The sequence below is a fragment of the Neodiprion lecontei genome, chromosome 1, assembly GCF_021901455.1.
Source record: "Neodiprion lecontei isolate iyNeoLeco1 chromosome 1, iyNeoLeco1.1, whole genome shotgun sequence".
NCBI lineage: Eukaryota > Metazoa > Arthropoda > Insecta > Hymenoptera > Diprionidae > Neodiprion > Neodiprion lecontei.
The window spans coordinates 25,149,161-25,163,251 of NC_060260.1; the positions used below are offsets into that span (position 1 = coordinate 25,149,161).

At 37.1% G+C, this 14,091-nt stretch overlaps 1 protein-coding gene across 2 annotated transcripts in view; it reads right to left on the reverse strand.

Moving 5' to 3' along the window:
• Nucleotides 1-14,091, reverse strand: part of LOC107223842 (proto-oncogene tyrosine-protein kinase receptor Ret) — a 59,175-nt gene that overhangs the window by 11,957 nt on the left and 33,127 nt on the right. For both annotated transcript variants that reach the window (XM_046735260.1, XM_015663658.2), the window contains exons 2-8: nt 9,605-9,832; nt 7,270-7,397; nt 6,565-6,700; nt 5,032-5,291; nt 4,197-4,365; nt 3,519-3,616; nt 98-369 (exon numbers count right to left, since the gene is read on the reverse strand). In XM_046735260.1, coding sequence (XP_046591216.1) covers nt 98-369; nt 3,519-3,616; nt 4,197-4,365; nt 5,032-5,291; nt 6,565-6,700; nt 7,270-7,397; nt 9,605-9,832 — 1,291 coding nt within the window. The remainder of the gene's footprint in view (nt 1-97; nt 370-3,518; nt 3,617-4,196; nt 4,366-5,031; nt 5,292-6,564; nt 6,701-7,269; nt 7,398-9,604; nt 9,833-14,091) is intronic.

Below are 14,091 nucleotides of genomic sequence, written 5' to 3' on the forward strand. Positions count from 1 at the left end.
AGTGATAAATTCTTATTATAATCCTGAGGGCATTGTATTATAATATAAGTCACCGATTCCTTTGTTACTCGGAATAGTTAATTGATTAATTGCTCACGTTATCGACGACGGTGCGGATTTCAATTCCGTTGTGTTGGCCACGTAGACGATGCCGCCGCTTCTGGTGATGTCGAAAGCCTTCGAATTCCGCAGGATGAAAACCACTGCCGAGTTTGGGGAAACTGAGGGTGCCGCTATGCGAGAAAATTGCGAGGATCCACGGGCTACTCGGATGTTTTTGGGGTATGATATCGGATGCTGCACGGGAACAGTTGTCGTCGCTGACGATACTTGTCGTATCGAACCGTAAAACGACAGCGTGATGTTTACCTGGGATAGGAATGTGACAGGTAGAAATACGGGGGAATTAGTAAATATCTCTTTTACAACCCCACACTGAGAAAAATTTCATTTGTTATAGTAACTAGAAAAAATCAGTAAAACAGGTATCGTTAAAAAAACTGTTTCAATGTCGTTGGAATTACGAATAACAAGATACACGTAACCATTTTGCGCTATCGTCAATCCTTTTTTGGTAATTGTGACGTAAAATCAGTTTGTGCGGTTTACTCTACCCTTTTACTTAAATAAGGCTTTAACGTCAATTTATTGTTGCGCAAGCATTAAATTTTCGCAACAGTTGCAAGAAAATATAGTAACAGTGATCGTAATGAGAAAGAATAGTAACGGATACTACACTTTATGGTAATAGCTACAAAACTAATTTTCATTTTCTACCTAGAACTATATTTATTGATTGTGGTAAAAAAATGAAAATAGTTGAGGACTGAGCGGTAACCGGAACTAAAATTTTCTCTCAGTGCATGATAAATTAATTTGTTGAAATGAAATCCTGAATACACAGATGATGAGATAAATTTCACTTGTTACGAATTACTGGAAAATTTTAGTACGTAAGTATAAAACAGTGGTCATCTTCGCAATATCGGTTTAAATATTATTGGACTTACAAGAATATGAGGTACAAGTCACTGTTTATCATAATTATAGTTGTTAGTAAACTTTCCTGTGACTGCAACGTTGATTCGGTTCAGTTAAAAACATTTTCTCATTGATTCAAATTACTTGGACATTAGTAACAATTTTGTTCCATCGTTTCTAATATTTCTCTCCGAACTGCAGGTTTGACACGCGCGTAGAATGGTACCACTTTGCTCTAACTATGAAAAACCGGAGCCGTAGCACTTAGTAGTAGCACTTAGAAAAAGGATTGGCATTCTATTAATAGATCTCGGGGTTCATTTTTGTGAAAAAATACAGCGATCAAAGTCTTCAGATTGTTAAACCGTGTCTGTAACTTCCTCGTATTATCTGAGAAAAATATCGATGAACTTTGACTCCGGATCAAGTTATCCTATAAACCTGATCGCACAAGTAGAAAAAACAAAACTAAGGGAAAAAAAATCAGACCCTTAAAGCGAGATTTATTTTCAAGGAAAGATCAAATCGGAATCGCGGGTTGGATTTGCCGAACTTGGCTTTCATAGCCAATAAAAGGATACCCTGATCTTACCGCGATACGTGGAGTTCGCAGAAATTGGACACTCTTCAATCTTCGCTTATAAATTATTTTACCGAGCCTTGTGTATGAGCGAGGAGACAAAGGTTAAGGTCATCGAATCCTTTTATTACTCTAGCCTGGCAGTCCGGAAAATCTTATCTTCAGGCAACACCATTCATATTATACCTATGTATACATGACTTAACCAACGCGTGTATGCAGTATTTATGGCTCAGGGTAGTTTCTGGTTGTGCTTGCTATGCAGGTCTTGACTATTTTCATTTTTTACCATCACCAAAAATTATGGTTCTGAGTACAATGCGAAATTAGGTTTTGACGAGTACAATTACACTAAATAGTTTGGTAGCACATTTATTGTTAGAATTTTTCGGTAACTATAACAAACGAAATTTTCATCAGTGTGGTAAAAATTTACTCAAAAGTTTGAATTTGCTACTTCGTTCAGCCCCGATGGTCGGATATCTGGAAAAATTTCATCAGTATACTTTCGCGTTTTGCAGCTTTTAAGACTGGCAATCCAAAAGCATTTTACTGATCACGATTACTCCAATATTTCTTCGATTCTTCTTATATCCTCAGTTTGTTCAGCAATATATACAATTGATCTAATATTTGCTTATAAAATTCTTAACAACGCGATTGACTGTCCCGAATTACTATTTAGGTTTCGTTTTTTTGTTCCAAGCAGAACTTTATGACACAACAATTACTATTTCTAAATAAACTTGAACAGCAAATCTTACTCTGCAATTGACCATTTATTATCATTATGTAATGAGAATGAAAATTGGTTTGATCCTACCATCACTAGTTTTTATACCATATGTAAGAAACTACTCTAGAGCCTTATTTGAAAGTATGAATAGTCATTTCATTGTAAATTATACTACACCATTGTGTCACTTAATACTTTATATCTATATTGTATTATATTTTTTTTATGTCCAAGGGTATATCCCGTTAATCTCTGATAAATAAATAAATACAGATGCTAGTCACTATTTGACGCTGTTGAATTGAAAATCGATTAATATATATTATACACCTTGCTCCGAAAATTCTGATTCCTTTCACCTTGCACCAGTCTGAAATAAATCGAAAGTCTATTTTCTCAAGTTCAATTTAAACTGTTGATCAGGTTTGGAAACGTCTACGAAATATGTCACGAACAGGCCGATGTCCAGTAGCCGTGGCTCGCAGCCAATAGGGAGGCTTAGAGGGCCTTAAAATGTCATTAATACCTGTCAACTACACGCGGCATGCGGAAAAACTACAAATAATATTTTGTACATCGATTCGTGACTAGATACGATCGCGGAATAAAAATACCAGAAGACATCAACCCTCCGGATGCACCCTTCGACTACCACCGAAGCAGTTGTACGACTGGGAAAAAAACCGCTGCCATTATTTCTTGCTTCGAACCTTTAGAAGTCTTAATATGTCAACGGTAAATTAAAACAGTTTTGTGGAAGATCGTAAAGGCGGACTTGGCATTTTTTTAATGTAAAATATGCTCCTTTAGTACATATTTTGTACAATATGTTTATTATTAAGCTGCACTACCAAAAAATTCGCAATTTGGCGCTTGCGGAATTTTTCAAATTTGAAATTTCAACCCAGCCTCTTTAATTTAACAAAAGTTGAAAACGGTTCGTTTAATCAAACAATTAGTAACCACACGGCGAGTTTCTCCCACGGGTTGCAGGATAATCGCGTGGATAGGGCATTGATTTTTTTCCGGTTATTAATTGCTCCCGTAGGTGGCATTTTTTGCGCCCACGTTCCTACACCACGGAATAACGATTCATAAAAATTCCAGTGGGGTACAGAAAATATAATTGAGAAAAAAAAGCTGCAGACGAGGTTGCAGCAGTAAAAAAGACGCAAGGTTGGCTATATCACAAAAACAATAAAGATGATACATCGTAATTACCGATTTATCGCCGTGTCCGCGTAGCAAGCTCTCGTCGGTCATCTGCAGGACAACTTTGTACGGCGACCTGGGCAGTAATGTCGTATTCGCGTACAACCCTCAAGAAAAAAAAAAAGAAATTCTGAGTATAGAAATTTTAACAGCTACGAGAAAACAGAGTGAGTGTCAAAGAGTGAAATGGCCACACGATAAAAGCGTCACAATATCGAATTTTCAAGATAGCGAAAATCTCTTTCGTAGAATTTCAAAATGTAGAAACGTCAGAAGTATGTAAAAAGCGATTCTATAGAATCGTCAAAATTATGAATAAAAATAGGCAGCAGACCGAAATATAGAATCAAACAAACCGGTTCGTTTGCAAAAATTTTATTTATTCTAACGGTTACTCTAGAATACATAAAGAACTGACTGTAATTTTTTATAAGTCTGACACTACTAAAAATAAATAGGGAATTTTTGAATCGTCCGTAACAATTATTCAATAACGGTTCAACCCAGCCGATTTTCGTCAATTTTAACACCACCATTTTTGACAACGTACATTTTTACCCAATTTTCCGTATCTCAGCTTTCTACATTTTGAAACTTTGCGGAATAAATTATTGAGTCTTTTAAAAATGGACATAGTGACACTTTTTGACTCCCAGTCGCGTAAAGGCTCAAAGTGACGAAACTCACTGGTGTAGATGGCCATGGAGGCAGGATTGGTGTGATGGTCAACGAGATAGGGTTCGTAGTCGATTTTGAGGGCGTTATCGACGTCTCCCAACATCCGAACGCTGTACTGATTTACGGTCATGGTATCCGCGTCCTGGATGATCAAGTCGTTCTCGTCAAGCCTGTCCCCCTGTTTCCGGACAACGAACTCTGTACAGTATCGTGACGAAAAGAAGAGAAAGCCCACCCTTTACCCCGAGAGAAACCTCCCCGAAATCTCATCCTACGACTGTCACTTTCAAACCGAAGGAAAGCGAGCTTTGGAACCAACTGCAGGAGTCGGGTTTTAATCAGGATGTGCCGGAGGCTTTTACGCAGCCTTTCTCTCTCCTTCTCTCCTCCCAACTTTCTCTTGCTCGTTTTACTCCCGTTATCTCTTGTCCAGGGCATCGTTTCACTCCGCCTCCTGCATTCTGCACCCCGACATTCTCAATTCTCAACAGTTTACAGTCAGTCATACTCATCCCGAGGTCTGAACAACGGTTTAATCATTTACACAATACGCGATCCCAACACCCTTTCACCCCTGCATTGGAATTCTGTTGCAATGCAAACCGCAGCTCTGACTTACATGAGGCTAAAGTTAGTAACGTTAACGCAACGAAACATCAAGGAGAAAATCATTATTGCTCAATGTTAGAACGACTTTCAAGGAGTTATTTTTTAAAAATAAGAGCATGTCTCGTTTATCATCGTTTACTAAATCCTGGACATTGCCAACGTGTGCGAAGTAACGATTTTTCCCAAATATGCATCCTTAAATTAACATCCACTAACTTCGTCCTCGTTGACTTACCGCGACGAAGTCCTTGAGGTGAATTTTTTTGAAGCTCGGAAATTGGGGAACGGGAGGATTGTCGTCTTCGTCGAGGATGTCGATGCTCAGTGTCGCGTTCGAGACATGCTGGTTGCCCGTCTTCTCATTCCAAACAACGCAGCTCACCAAAATGTTCATGTGGGGTCCGGGACCAGGGCCAGTTGGCTTCGGCAACGTGTCTCGGTCCAGAGCAGCTTCAGCCTGGAGACTTTTGTTCACTATATGAAAATATTTTGTACCTGCGAACAATTTTTTGGAAACATTTGTTCAGGACTTATTTGCGGCTGCTGAAACTGTTGAGGATAAACGCGAAAATTTATATTTCATTCCCGAATGTGATTATTTTTTTCTTTTATCGCATGTAAGGTACAACAAAGCAACAATAATTGAAACCAAATTTTCTAAAGAACAAAATCATTAATTTGAAAAATAAAGTATTTCCTAAATAATTGGAAACAAACTGCATAATTACTTGTTCAAAAATATCTCCGATGTTTTTGGGCTGGATTCCATTTTTTTAATAATATAATAGTGAAGAATTGAGTCGTTTAAAAAAATGTTCTTATCCTCGTACGAAATTGATGGTTGAACATTCTATTCCATAGAGAAACACAATACTTAATGCAATTACAAAAGTCAGTGTTAATGCAGTTTTGTTACAATTGTTGAAAAAATACTGAACATCGAAGAAAAGTGTATTTATATTTACATAAAAACTTGTATCAAATGAATAGTTAACATTTGAGGGTAAAACAAGTATCATTTTGAAATTTGAAACCAGGCCACTGTACTAGCTGTATTGTTATTTTTATGCCCAATGTGGCAGTTGAGAATTTATTCAACTTCTTCTTGACAGGGTGAATTATTCACGAGCGTGAAAACTAATTTCGAAACACATTAGTGGGGTTAAAAAAACAAAACAAAATTTAAATTGCTATATCGACAATCATTCCCTGAATGCGTTCAAAATTGTGCAACAAATATTTAAAACATACGTATATTGACGCCCATAATATATATTATAAACTTGCCGCGAAACAAAACCGTGAAAATGCAAGGATAAAATTAACTGTGCAAAGTTCAGTTTATCACGGTGTCGTTTGAGTTGCACGGTTGAAAACAAGCTATGTACAAAACGTGCGTAAATAATAACAGTTCGATTCACTGACGCACGTATACAAATATTGAAATTGCAATCTAGCGCGGATACGTAGGTATAATAACGGCTGGAGAGCGAAAATCCTTCGTTCTCTATAGCTGCGGTTATTTCTACTCCCGTGACGTATTAGATAACCTTTATGACACAAGCTGGAAACGTTCCGGATAAATTGAAACTGGAATCGGAGGGAGTGAGGGAGATTTGTGGGGCGGTGTTTGTGTCGATCACAATGCAAAAGATGTTTTAAATTAGGTGTACTGAGAAAAATTTTTAGTTCGGGTTCGGGGTTTTTGTATACACGAAGAATGAAATTCATTTTAGTTTTTTCCAGGGTTAAAGGTTTGTCCATTTACCGTTTAGCAGCTCGTAACGTGTGACGTGAAAGTCTGGACATATCGTGGCATAGACTTCTGGTCCAAGTCGGCCAAGCATGGTGGCAGGCTTGTTTTCGTATATTCGGTACTTCGAAGTGTTCCAAAAGCACATGTCCTGCAAAGTGAATTGCCGAGTAATGTTTAGTAATTAATGGATCGATTATTCTGGGCGGTACGCAGCAACGTAAAAGGATCAAGACGCTTATGAGAAGTCATGAAACGAATGGAAAGTGTGACTATCTCGGTGTCTGTGTACCCACTTCGTACTTCGACAGAAATACAAATTCCCCGTACCAGCTGCTGGATGTAAAGCAGTCATCCCACCCTTTAAAATTGTTGGGTATCGGTATAAACGTTTCTACGAACATAGAATTTTATTTTATCTCATACAGCTACACAGAAACCGTCGACGAGTTTTAAAACTCATAAACTCGAGACGTGATGTCATAAAACTCGGTGTCAAAGCCTAATGCCAAGTCAATACGCCGGCGTTATTGCACACACGGATGATATTCGTATAAACGTGACTCTTGAGTCATAAAAATATCCCCCCGGAAAAGCGAAGCACAGAATTTTCGTCCTGGAATTCTACCAATCAAAACTCGGCCACGAGTGACTCGGCTAATCGCAATCGAAACAAGCTCCGATTCTCTTGACCGTAGGTACTTAACGGGTATCTTTTACCTTCACGTAGGGTGTACAGTTCAGTTTTTTCCCCTCCGAGGAAATGCTCTGAAGCTTAATTTCCAGCTCGGCGTCCGATCTTCCACGTGCCGTCGCCTGCACGATTATTACCTTTGGAAACTCTGAAACTTTAAAGATAAGATTGACGTGAATGGATAAGAAAAATTAGGCGAAAAAGAGATACAAGCTGATTCTGTGCACGAATGATAGAATTAATCATCTCGTTGAGAAGGTTTGTCAGGCAAAGCTCGATATCGTACATTAATTTCACGACGATGTAGTCTTAGATTCAGTATTTATCAAATTATTAAAACGTAAGCTACGTATAACTCTAGAAAAATAAAAATTAAAAGATTAACATACAGTGAATACTGCAATTATAAACGACAGCTTAGAATGATATCGATGCTTTATTTCAAACCGCTTCAAAATGTTGAAAACACGAGCAGATTCGTTCGATTTCACTTTGCTACGGCGCATTTTATTCACGGATACTATTTTCTAGAAAGTCAGTGTAGCAGATTATTTCTTCAAATTGTCAATTAAATATTGCTACTTGTTGATACATAATCAATATCAGTGCACTGTATTCTCAAATATTTAACGATGCCAACATAATGAAAACAGATGTCAAAGTTATTTTGTAAAAAATAATCTTCTGAATAGAGAGAGCGATGATATGGACTGAAATCAAATAAATTTACTATATCTTTAAACATTTTGAAATGATTTGAAATGATGCGTCAAAATCTTAGGTTCTGTTTACGAGTCCAGCATTTTAATAATTTTTTATTAGCTAACGAAGTTATGAATTTTATGATCTGCGGAAAGCTTCGTTTCGCTTCAACAATTTCAAAATTTATCCCGCATAAAAATATACGTGCAGTATGAGGAGAAAAAGTAATTATAATTTGACATCAAGTTTTTAAAATTATTTGAAACTTTGCGTCTTGTGAATTTTTATAACACGAATTGCACTTGATGTGCCGCATTTTATTTGAGAATCTAATGGCGGGGTATAAAAATGCAAAAGATCAAAAAGTCGACGGGATGAAGTTCGGAAAGTCAAATTGCCGACGGTTAAAAACGTTAAAAGACCGCAAATACGGTAACTTATCTAGTAGAAAAATAAAACTTGATAACGCAAAAATCTGTAATTAATTTCTACAGAAATATTTTTTTAAGAATGGGCAAGATTACGGCAAAATATTGAATCACAAAAATATCGAACAGTCAAAAAGTCGACTTTTCAAATCTCAGACTCGTGCCTTTTTCGAAAATTTACGAATCCGAATTTATCAATAACAACTGACCAAAGACTCGAATGGTTGAAATCTCGAAATCCTCTAAGTCAGAATGGACAAGATACCGAAAAGCTGCAAGACGTCAGGAGCACTTTTATTCTCTCCAACGTCACCAGTTGCAGCTAATCGATGGCGTTGCGCTTCTGAAGTGACACTAGGACGCGTACGTGAATGTGGAACACGATTTAATGTAGTAATGTCTTGAATAAATTAAACGTACGAGGAACAAGATGTACTGTTTGAATGTTATTAAAAATTTGTTGCCTGTTCCTTTGCCTTCTTGTTTTCTTTGATGACACAGGCGATTGTCTAATACAATGATATAATCTTGATGAATCTAGCATCGAGTTCACGAATTTCACAAATCCCGAATTGTCAGCAGATTCGGTATTTCGTCATTTCGGGATTCTGGCCCTTCTGTATTTTGCATATTGAAATTTTGCTCGTTCTGAATTTTGATTTTCGCCAGATAATTTTATTGGATATGAATTATCATCCGCTCTCAATTTCTAATTTCGGAACTTTTCAGTTTTCTATATCTTAACATTCTGTGCTCCGTTCATTCGGAATGTAGAGTGTTCGAAAATACTTTTTCAGATAAAAGAGCATTCGGTTAAATGAACTTTCAGAAAAACTGTTATTGAACCGAGTGATTCATGGAACACACCGATCGTTCATTGCTTAAAAAATTCGTATCACGAAAATTTCGAGCTTTCGACCGGTCGACTTTTTGACCTTTCGAGATTTTGACCCGCACCCGGATCTCGTGAGTACAATCGATGGAATTTAGTTGCTCAATATCAAGCCATTGAGCAAATTGATTATTCTGGAGTAAATATATCTCATCACGGCTAAACCCCTTTTAATACTTGACTAGCGGGAGATTGTTCAACCATCTAAGGGCAAACTATACCTATAAGGTAATTGATGGACACTTGATACTAGCGATCGTCGTTGATCCAACGTCGTGACGTTGACGTTAATTAGCTGAAAATTGGGGTATAAGGTACATAAAGTAAGGGTATACTTACCTCTATCAGTCGTGATCGATAATTTCAGGTCTCCGGTGGAAGGATTTAAGGTCAGTGATTTGTGGGACGACGAGGCGATAAGGTACTTTAGGTCCGTGGAAGCGACAGAGTCATTCCTAAGTGCCCTGACCGTGACTAGGCTGACATTTCCAATCAATTTACCCCCGCCTTTGGCTAGGTAAGGTAACCTCAGGGATAGGTCTGACTGAGGAAAGTACAAAGCTGACACTGGAACAAAAAGGTGGAAAGACATTTCCGGTAAAATCGATGATATCGAGTAGAGGATTTACAGAGGCGACGTGAAGAATTAAGAGAATTCATAAAGCAAACTGTGATGATATCAGGGCTTCAAAATTCAAACTAAAATTGATTGACTTGATTATTGTGACAAGAGAAGAAATTCAAACCGTCAATGAAAGCTCAGTTGCATTTGAAGTACGAAGCAATGTCGCGATATGCGGTTCGTCTTTAACCCCCCTGCGCATATGAAATCCTGAGCAAAGTGATGGGTTTGTCAGGAAAACTATCAGACTCTATGTTTTTGAGGGCGCTGAAACCGAATTTCGCATTAGTTTTCCGAAATTCAGAATGGCCAGGCCATTATTGGCCAATTTTATGGTAAGATTCAAACTTTTTGCAAAATTTGAGAAAATTTGTGTACATGGGCTCTCCGTGTCGCTGAGCACGAATATAAGGCCAAAAGTTCGCGATTCACAATGGCCGTGTCAAAATTGGACAGGTCAATATTCAATTGGCCAATTTCATGGCCAAACCCAAACTTTTGGCGAAATCCATGCAAATTCATGTACAAGAAATAAATAAATTTACTTAATCATTTATTTTTTTATCGATCCTTTGGGAGTCGAAATAGACATATTGGCTTTGGGGATGACAAGAATCTTCTCAAACCAGTGCAGCCAAAAATTTTTGGAAGGAGTCGTTGAAGGCAAAATTTCTTAGTCCTACTGTCAAATCTGCCGCCTTTGCGCTGTTCAGTTACCCTATTTTTCTTTGTAGTACGGGAAAATGTCAACAGATGGCTCGGAATCTACAAGACCACAAAAAAACAAAAAAAAAAATACAAAAAAAGAAAAAAAAAAATACAAAAAAAGAAAAAAAAAATACAAAAATACAAAAAATTGGAATGCAGAATTTCTGGATTCCGATAACAGGTTCATGATCAGCGGCCTCAAAAACCCCCGGGTATGAAGTTTCGCCTCGATTCCGAAAGTCTAGCACGAGTTCTCCATTGCGCATGCGCTAAACCAAGCAGCCATCTTGGAATTTCTGAAATCTGATAACAGGTTCATGATCAGCGGCCTCGAAAACCCCTTAGAATGAAGTTTCAGCCCGTTTCCGCCACTTTTAGATCATTCCTAGATGTGAGATAAAAGATCATAATTATCCACAACTGTAGACAAATTTTCCCCATTTTCCGTGTCATTTTAAAAAAAATCTGAGCCTGATTGAAATTCATAAGTACGCACCTCTGTAAGCTGTGCTCATAAGCTTTAATTTGCGCTGTCAAACACCCCCAATAAGTTAATGCATCAAAAGTTATTGATGAAAACTCCGACTCCGAGTATACTCGGGGTTGTGCGCAGGGGCGTTAACGGTCATTAATCACATTCAAAATCATATTTTTGATTCGATTTTTGTGAAACTTGAGGGACTCAAACAATCTTCTAAATTAAGGAGACACACTTCTGATCAAATTACGATTATCAGTTTATAAAGCCTCTCTAATTATTCTTATAATACTCTGCATTCATTTTCTTCTTCACGACTTCTTACAGGTTATCAAACTGTCTCGTAATAAGCCGCTGCGCTATGAAAAATTCCCCTGAGACGGGGTGACCTTTAAAAAATGGCTCCATTTAATGGTATATACAGTATGCGTAAATAATAATTTCACGTCTTAAAATAACCGGACGCTCCTTAATTTTCACAGTGTCGAGTGAAAATTTTGTGATATAAAATTTCTTTGTAGGAAAAAGTGCGCCACATTATTTCCGTATACAATGTATAAGGTATGTGTGTATATATCGGATATCCTAAAATAATCGGAGCAAATGGAACTTCCGGAATTTCAATCAAACGAGATGATGAAACCTACGTTTTTCTAAACGCTTCGGTGCCGGATGCGTACTAAGGAAGCGGCTTTTTTTTTCTTACCACTCGAACAACGAATCTCCGATTTTTCGTTTTCATTCATTCACCGGGAGACTTTTGATGTCTGAGATGATGAAAGGTTACTCAATGCCCAGTGCAATAAAACATTAACTTGAATTTTGTCATCATAGAAGGGCGGAAGGATGGCGTTTGATAAGTGATTTCACTAACAGGAGTAAAAATTAAAAAATAAATGAACTAATTCAGTTATATTTATAAAATTGGTGTGAATTTGATTCTATCGAAACAGACTTAAATTTCAACAAAGTTACGAATCAGGTGAACGGAATTATTTGTTTTATCAATTTATTTTTGTTTTGTTTTAGTACAATTTGCGAAAAACCCTAATATTTTACGTAGCTGAGACGTATTGGCAGTTGTATTTTATCGCTGTGGACAGATACCCGTGACATTTCAAACATATTTATCATCTGACCCTGAAGTATATCACCTACATCTCGAGTAGCATAAAATATTCGAAACACTCGAGAAATGAGGATCATGAATTTTGAGTGTTATAGAGCTGCCACATGAGCCAAAAACGACCCTGCGTTTCTCACACATGCGTCGATATATTTTGAGTATGTATTTGCCTCGCCTCAAACGGATCGCAATTTGCGAAGGATCCAAAAACTAGGATCTGAAATTTCACCGCAGTACAACTGCTGTACAAAATGTAACATTGTTTAATCTTCGCGATTCTCACTAATACGTTTTACTCGTTGCTGGGAAATAAATTGGTGTACATTACATACGAACATACGAGTATACATTCGTATATATATATCGTATGTACCTATAAGGGACTTAATCGATCCTAGCGAAGTGAATAACGCCCAAATTGTCGTTGCTTTCGAGAATGGAGGGATGAGCCGCTTTGTCGTCGATCCATTTAGGGGCGCGGAAAGGTTCATCAGTGTTCAATATCGCTAATCTGTTGTTAAGTGAGTTGGGTAAAGGTTCTTCCATAACTTTGTCACTTTTCTCTTTTACCTTTGCCAAAATTTACCAGACAAATTCTCACCCAAGTTAACTCGCCTATGTATACATTATACATACAGTGTATAACTTATGCGAAAATGCGGTAACCGTGTAAAGACATCACCGACAAAAACTTTCTTCAATATATACGCTATTTTTCTGCGGAGATTTTTCCGCGGGCAAAAAATATTCTACTGACAAAATATTGACCTTAGAAAATAACCACTTATGGTTGAAAAGATTTCGTACGAATCGCGCACGTATTTTCATAGTTATAAACAGACGCGATGAAATAGCTACGACTGCGTAAGAAAAACACACAGGGATATGGGGTACTTTTTATGCTAACTCTACTGTTGCCTCGTCTCTGGTTGCCATTTTGTTTTTCTCGTCATAACCGCTCCAACGATCTGAAAAAAAAAACTAAAATTCGTTCAGATTTTTCATCGCCAATCGTTATTTATCCGTGTATTCTTGAAACCTTCAAGATTAAGTTGCTTTTCAAAGCTCTGAAACGAACTTTGCTAATTTATGTTCAATATCCATAATTTTGATAGATCTGCGATATAGGGGAATCAGTTTTTATTTCGATACTCTGATTGATTTATAGAAATTTCTATTATAATAAACAGAATATTATTGTTCAGCAAGTGTATTTTCGAAACTAGTCGATAGCTAAACACTGATTGACTTCGCGTGAAACAAAAATTTATTTTCGGACATTCTTCATTCGGAAATCGTTATCGCTGAATAATTCGTTGACGTTCTGAAAAAAAAATCACGAAAGCTACTAACCTGATACTTTAACTGATATAATTCTTTTCAAGTCGTTAAAATACATAAAATAAATTTGAATCTGTTTTTAAAATATCCCAAGATTATTTGTATCTACGAGAAAACTTTTGCGACATAATTAGAAATCTTTAGATACGAAAATATATATTTTCATCTCAAAAAAACTGTGATTACATTTCAGAATTGAACGCATCATAGATATCTAAACAGATATTAAGGATTGAACGCTAGTTCGGTTAAATATATTTTACCGCATACAGGAAAATTCTTTGCGGCTCCCGAACAAGTTAAGGTCACGTAGTAGTCCTATCTTTACCGACCAAGCAATCTCACTCTTTTTCTTCCTATATTGAATAAACAAACGAATGGAAAGGGTTCAAATTTCGAAGTTACTCATATTCCGAAAATTGTCAAAAATGTGTGTGGTTCCTTTTTGAATAGAAACCCCTCTCCGTTCCTTTGTCTGTTTAATAAATGAAAAAAGGCTGAGTTTGCTCAGTCAGTAAAGGTGGGAGTACTACATGATCTTGAGGAATCAT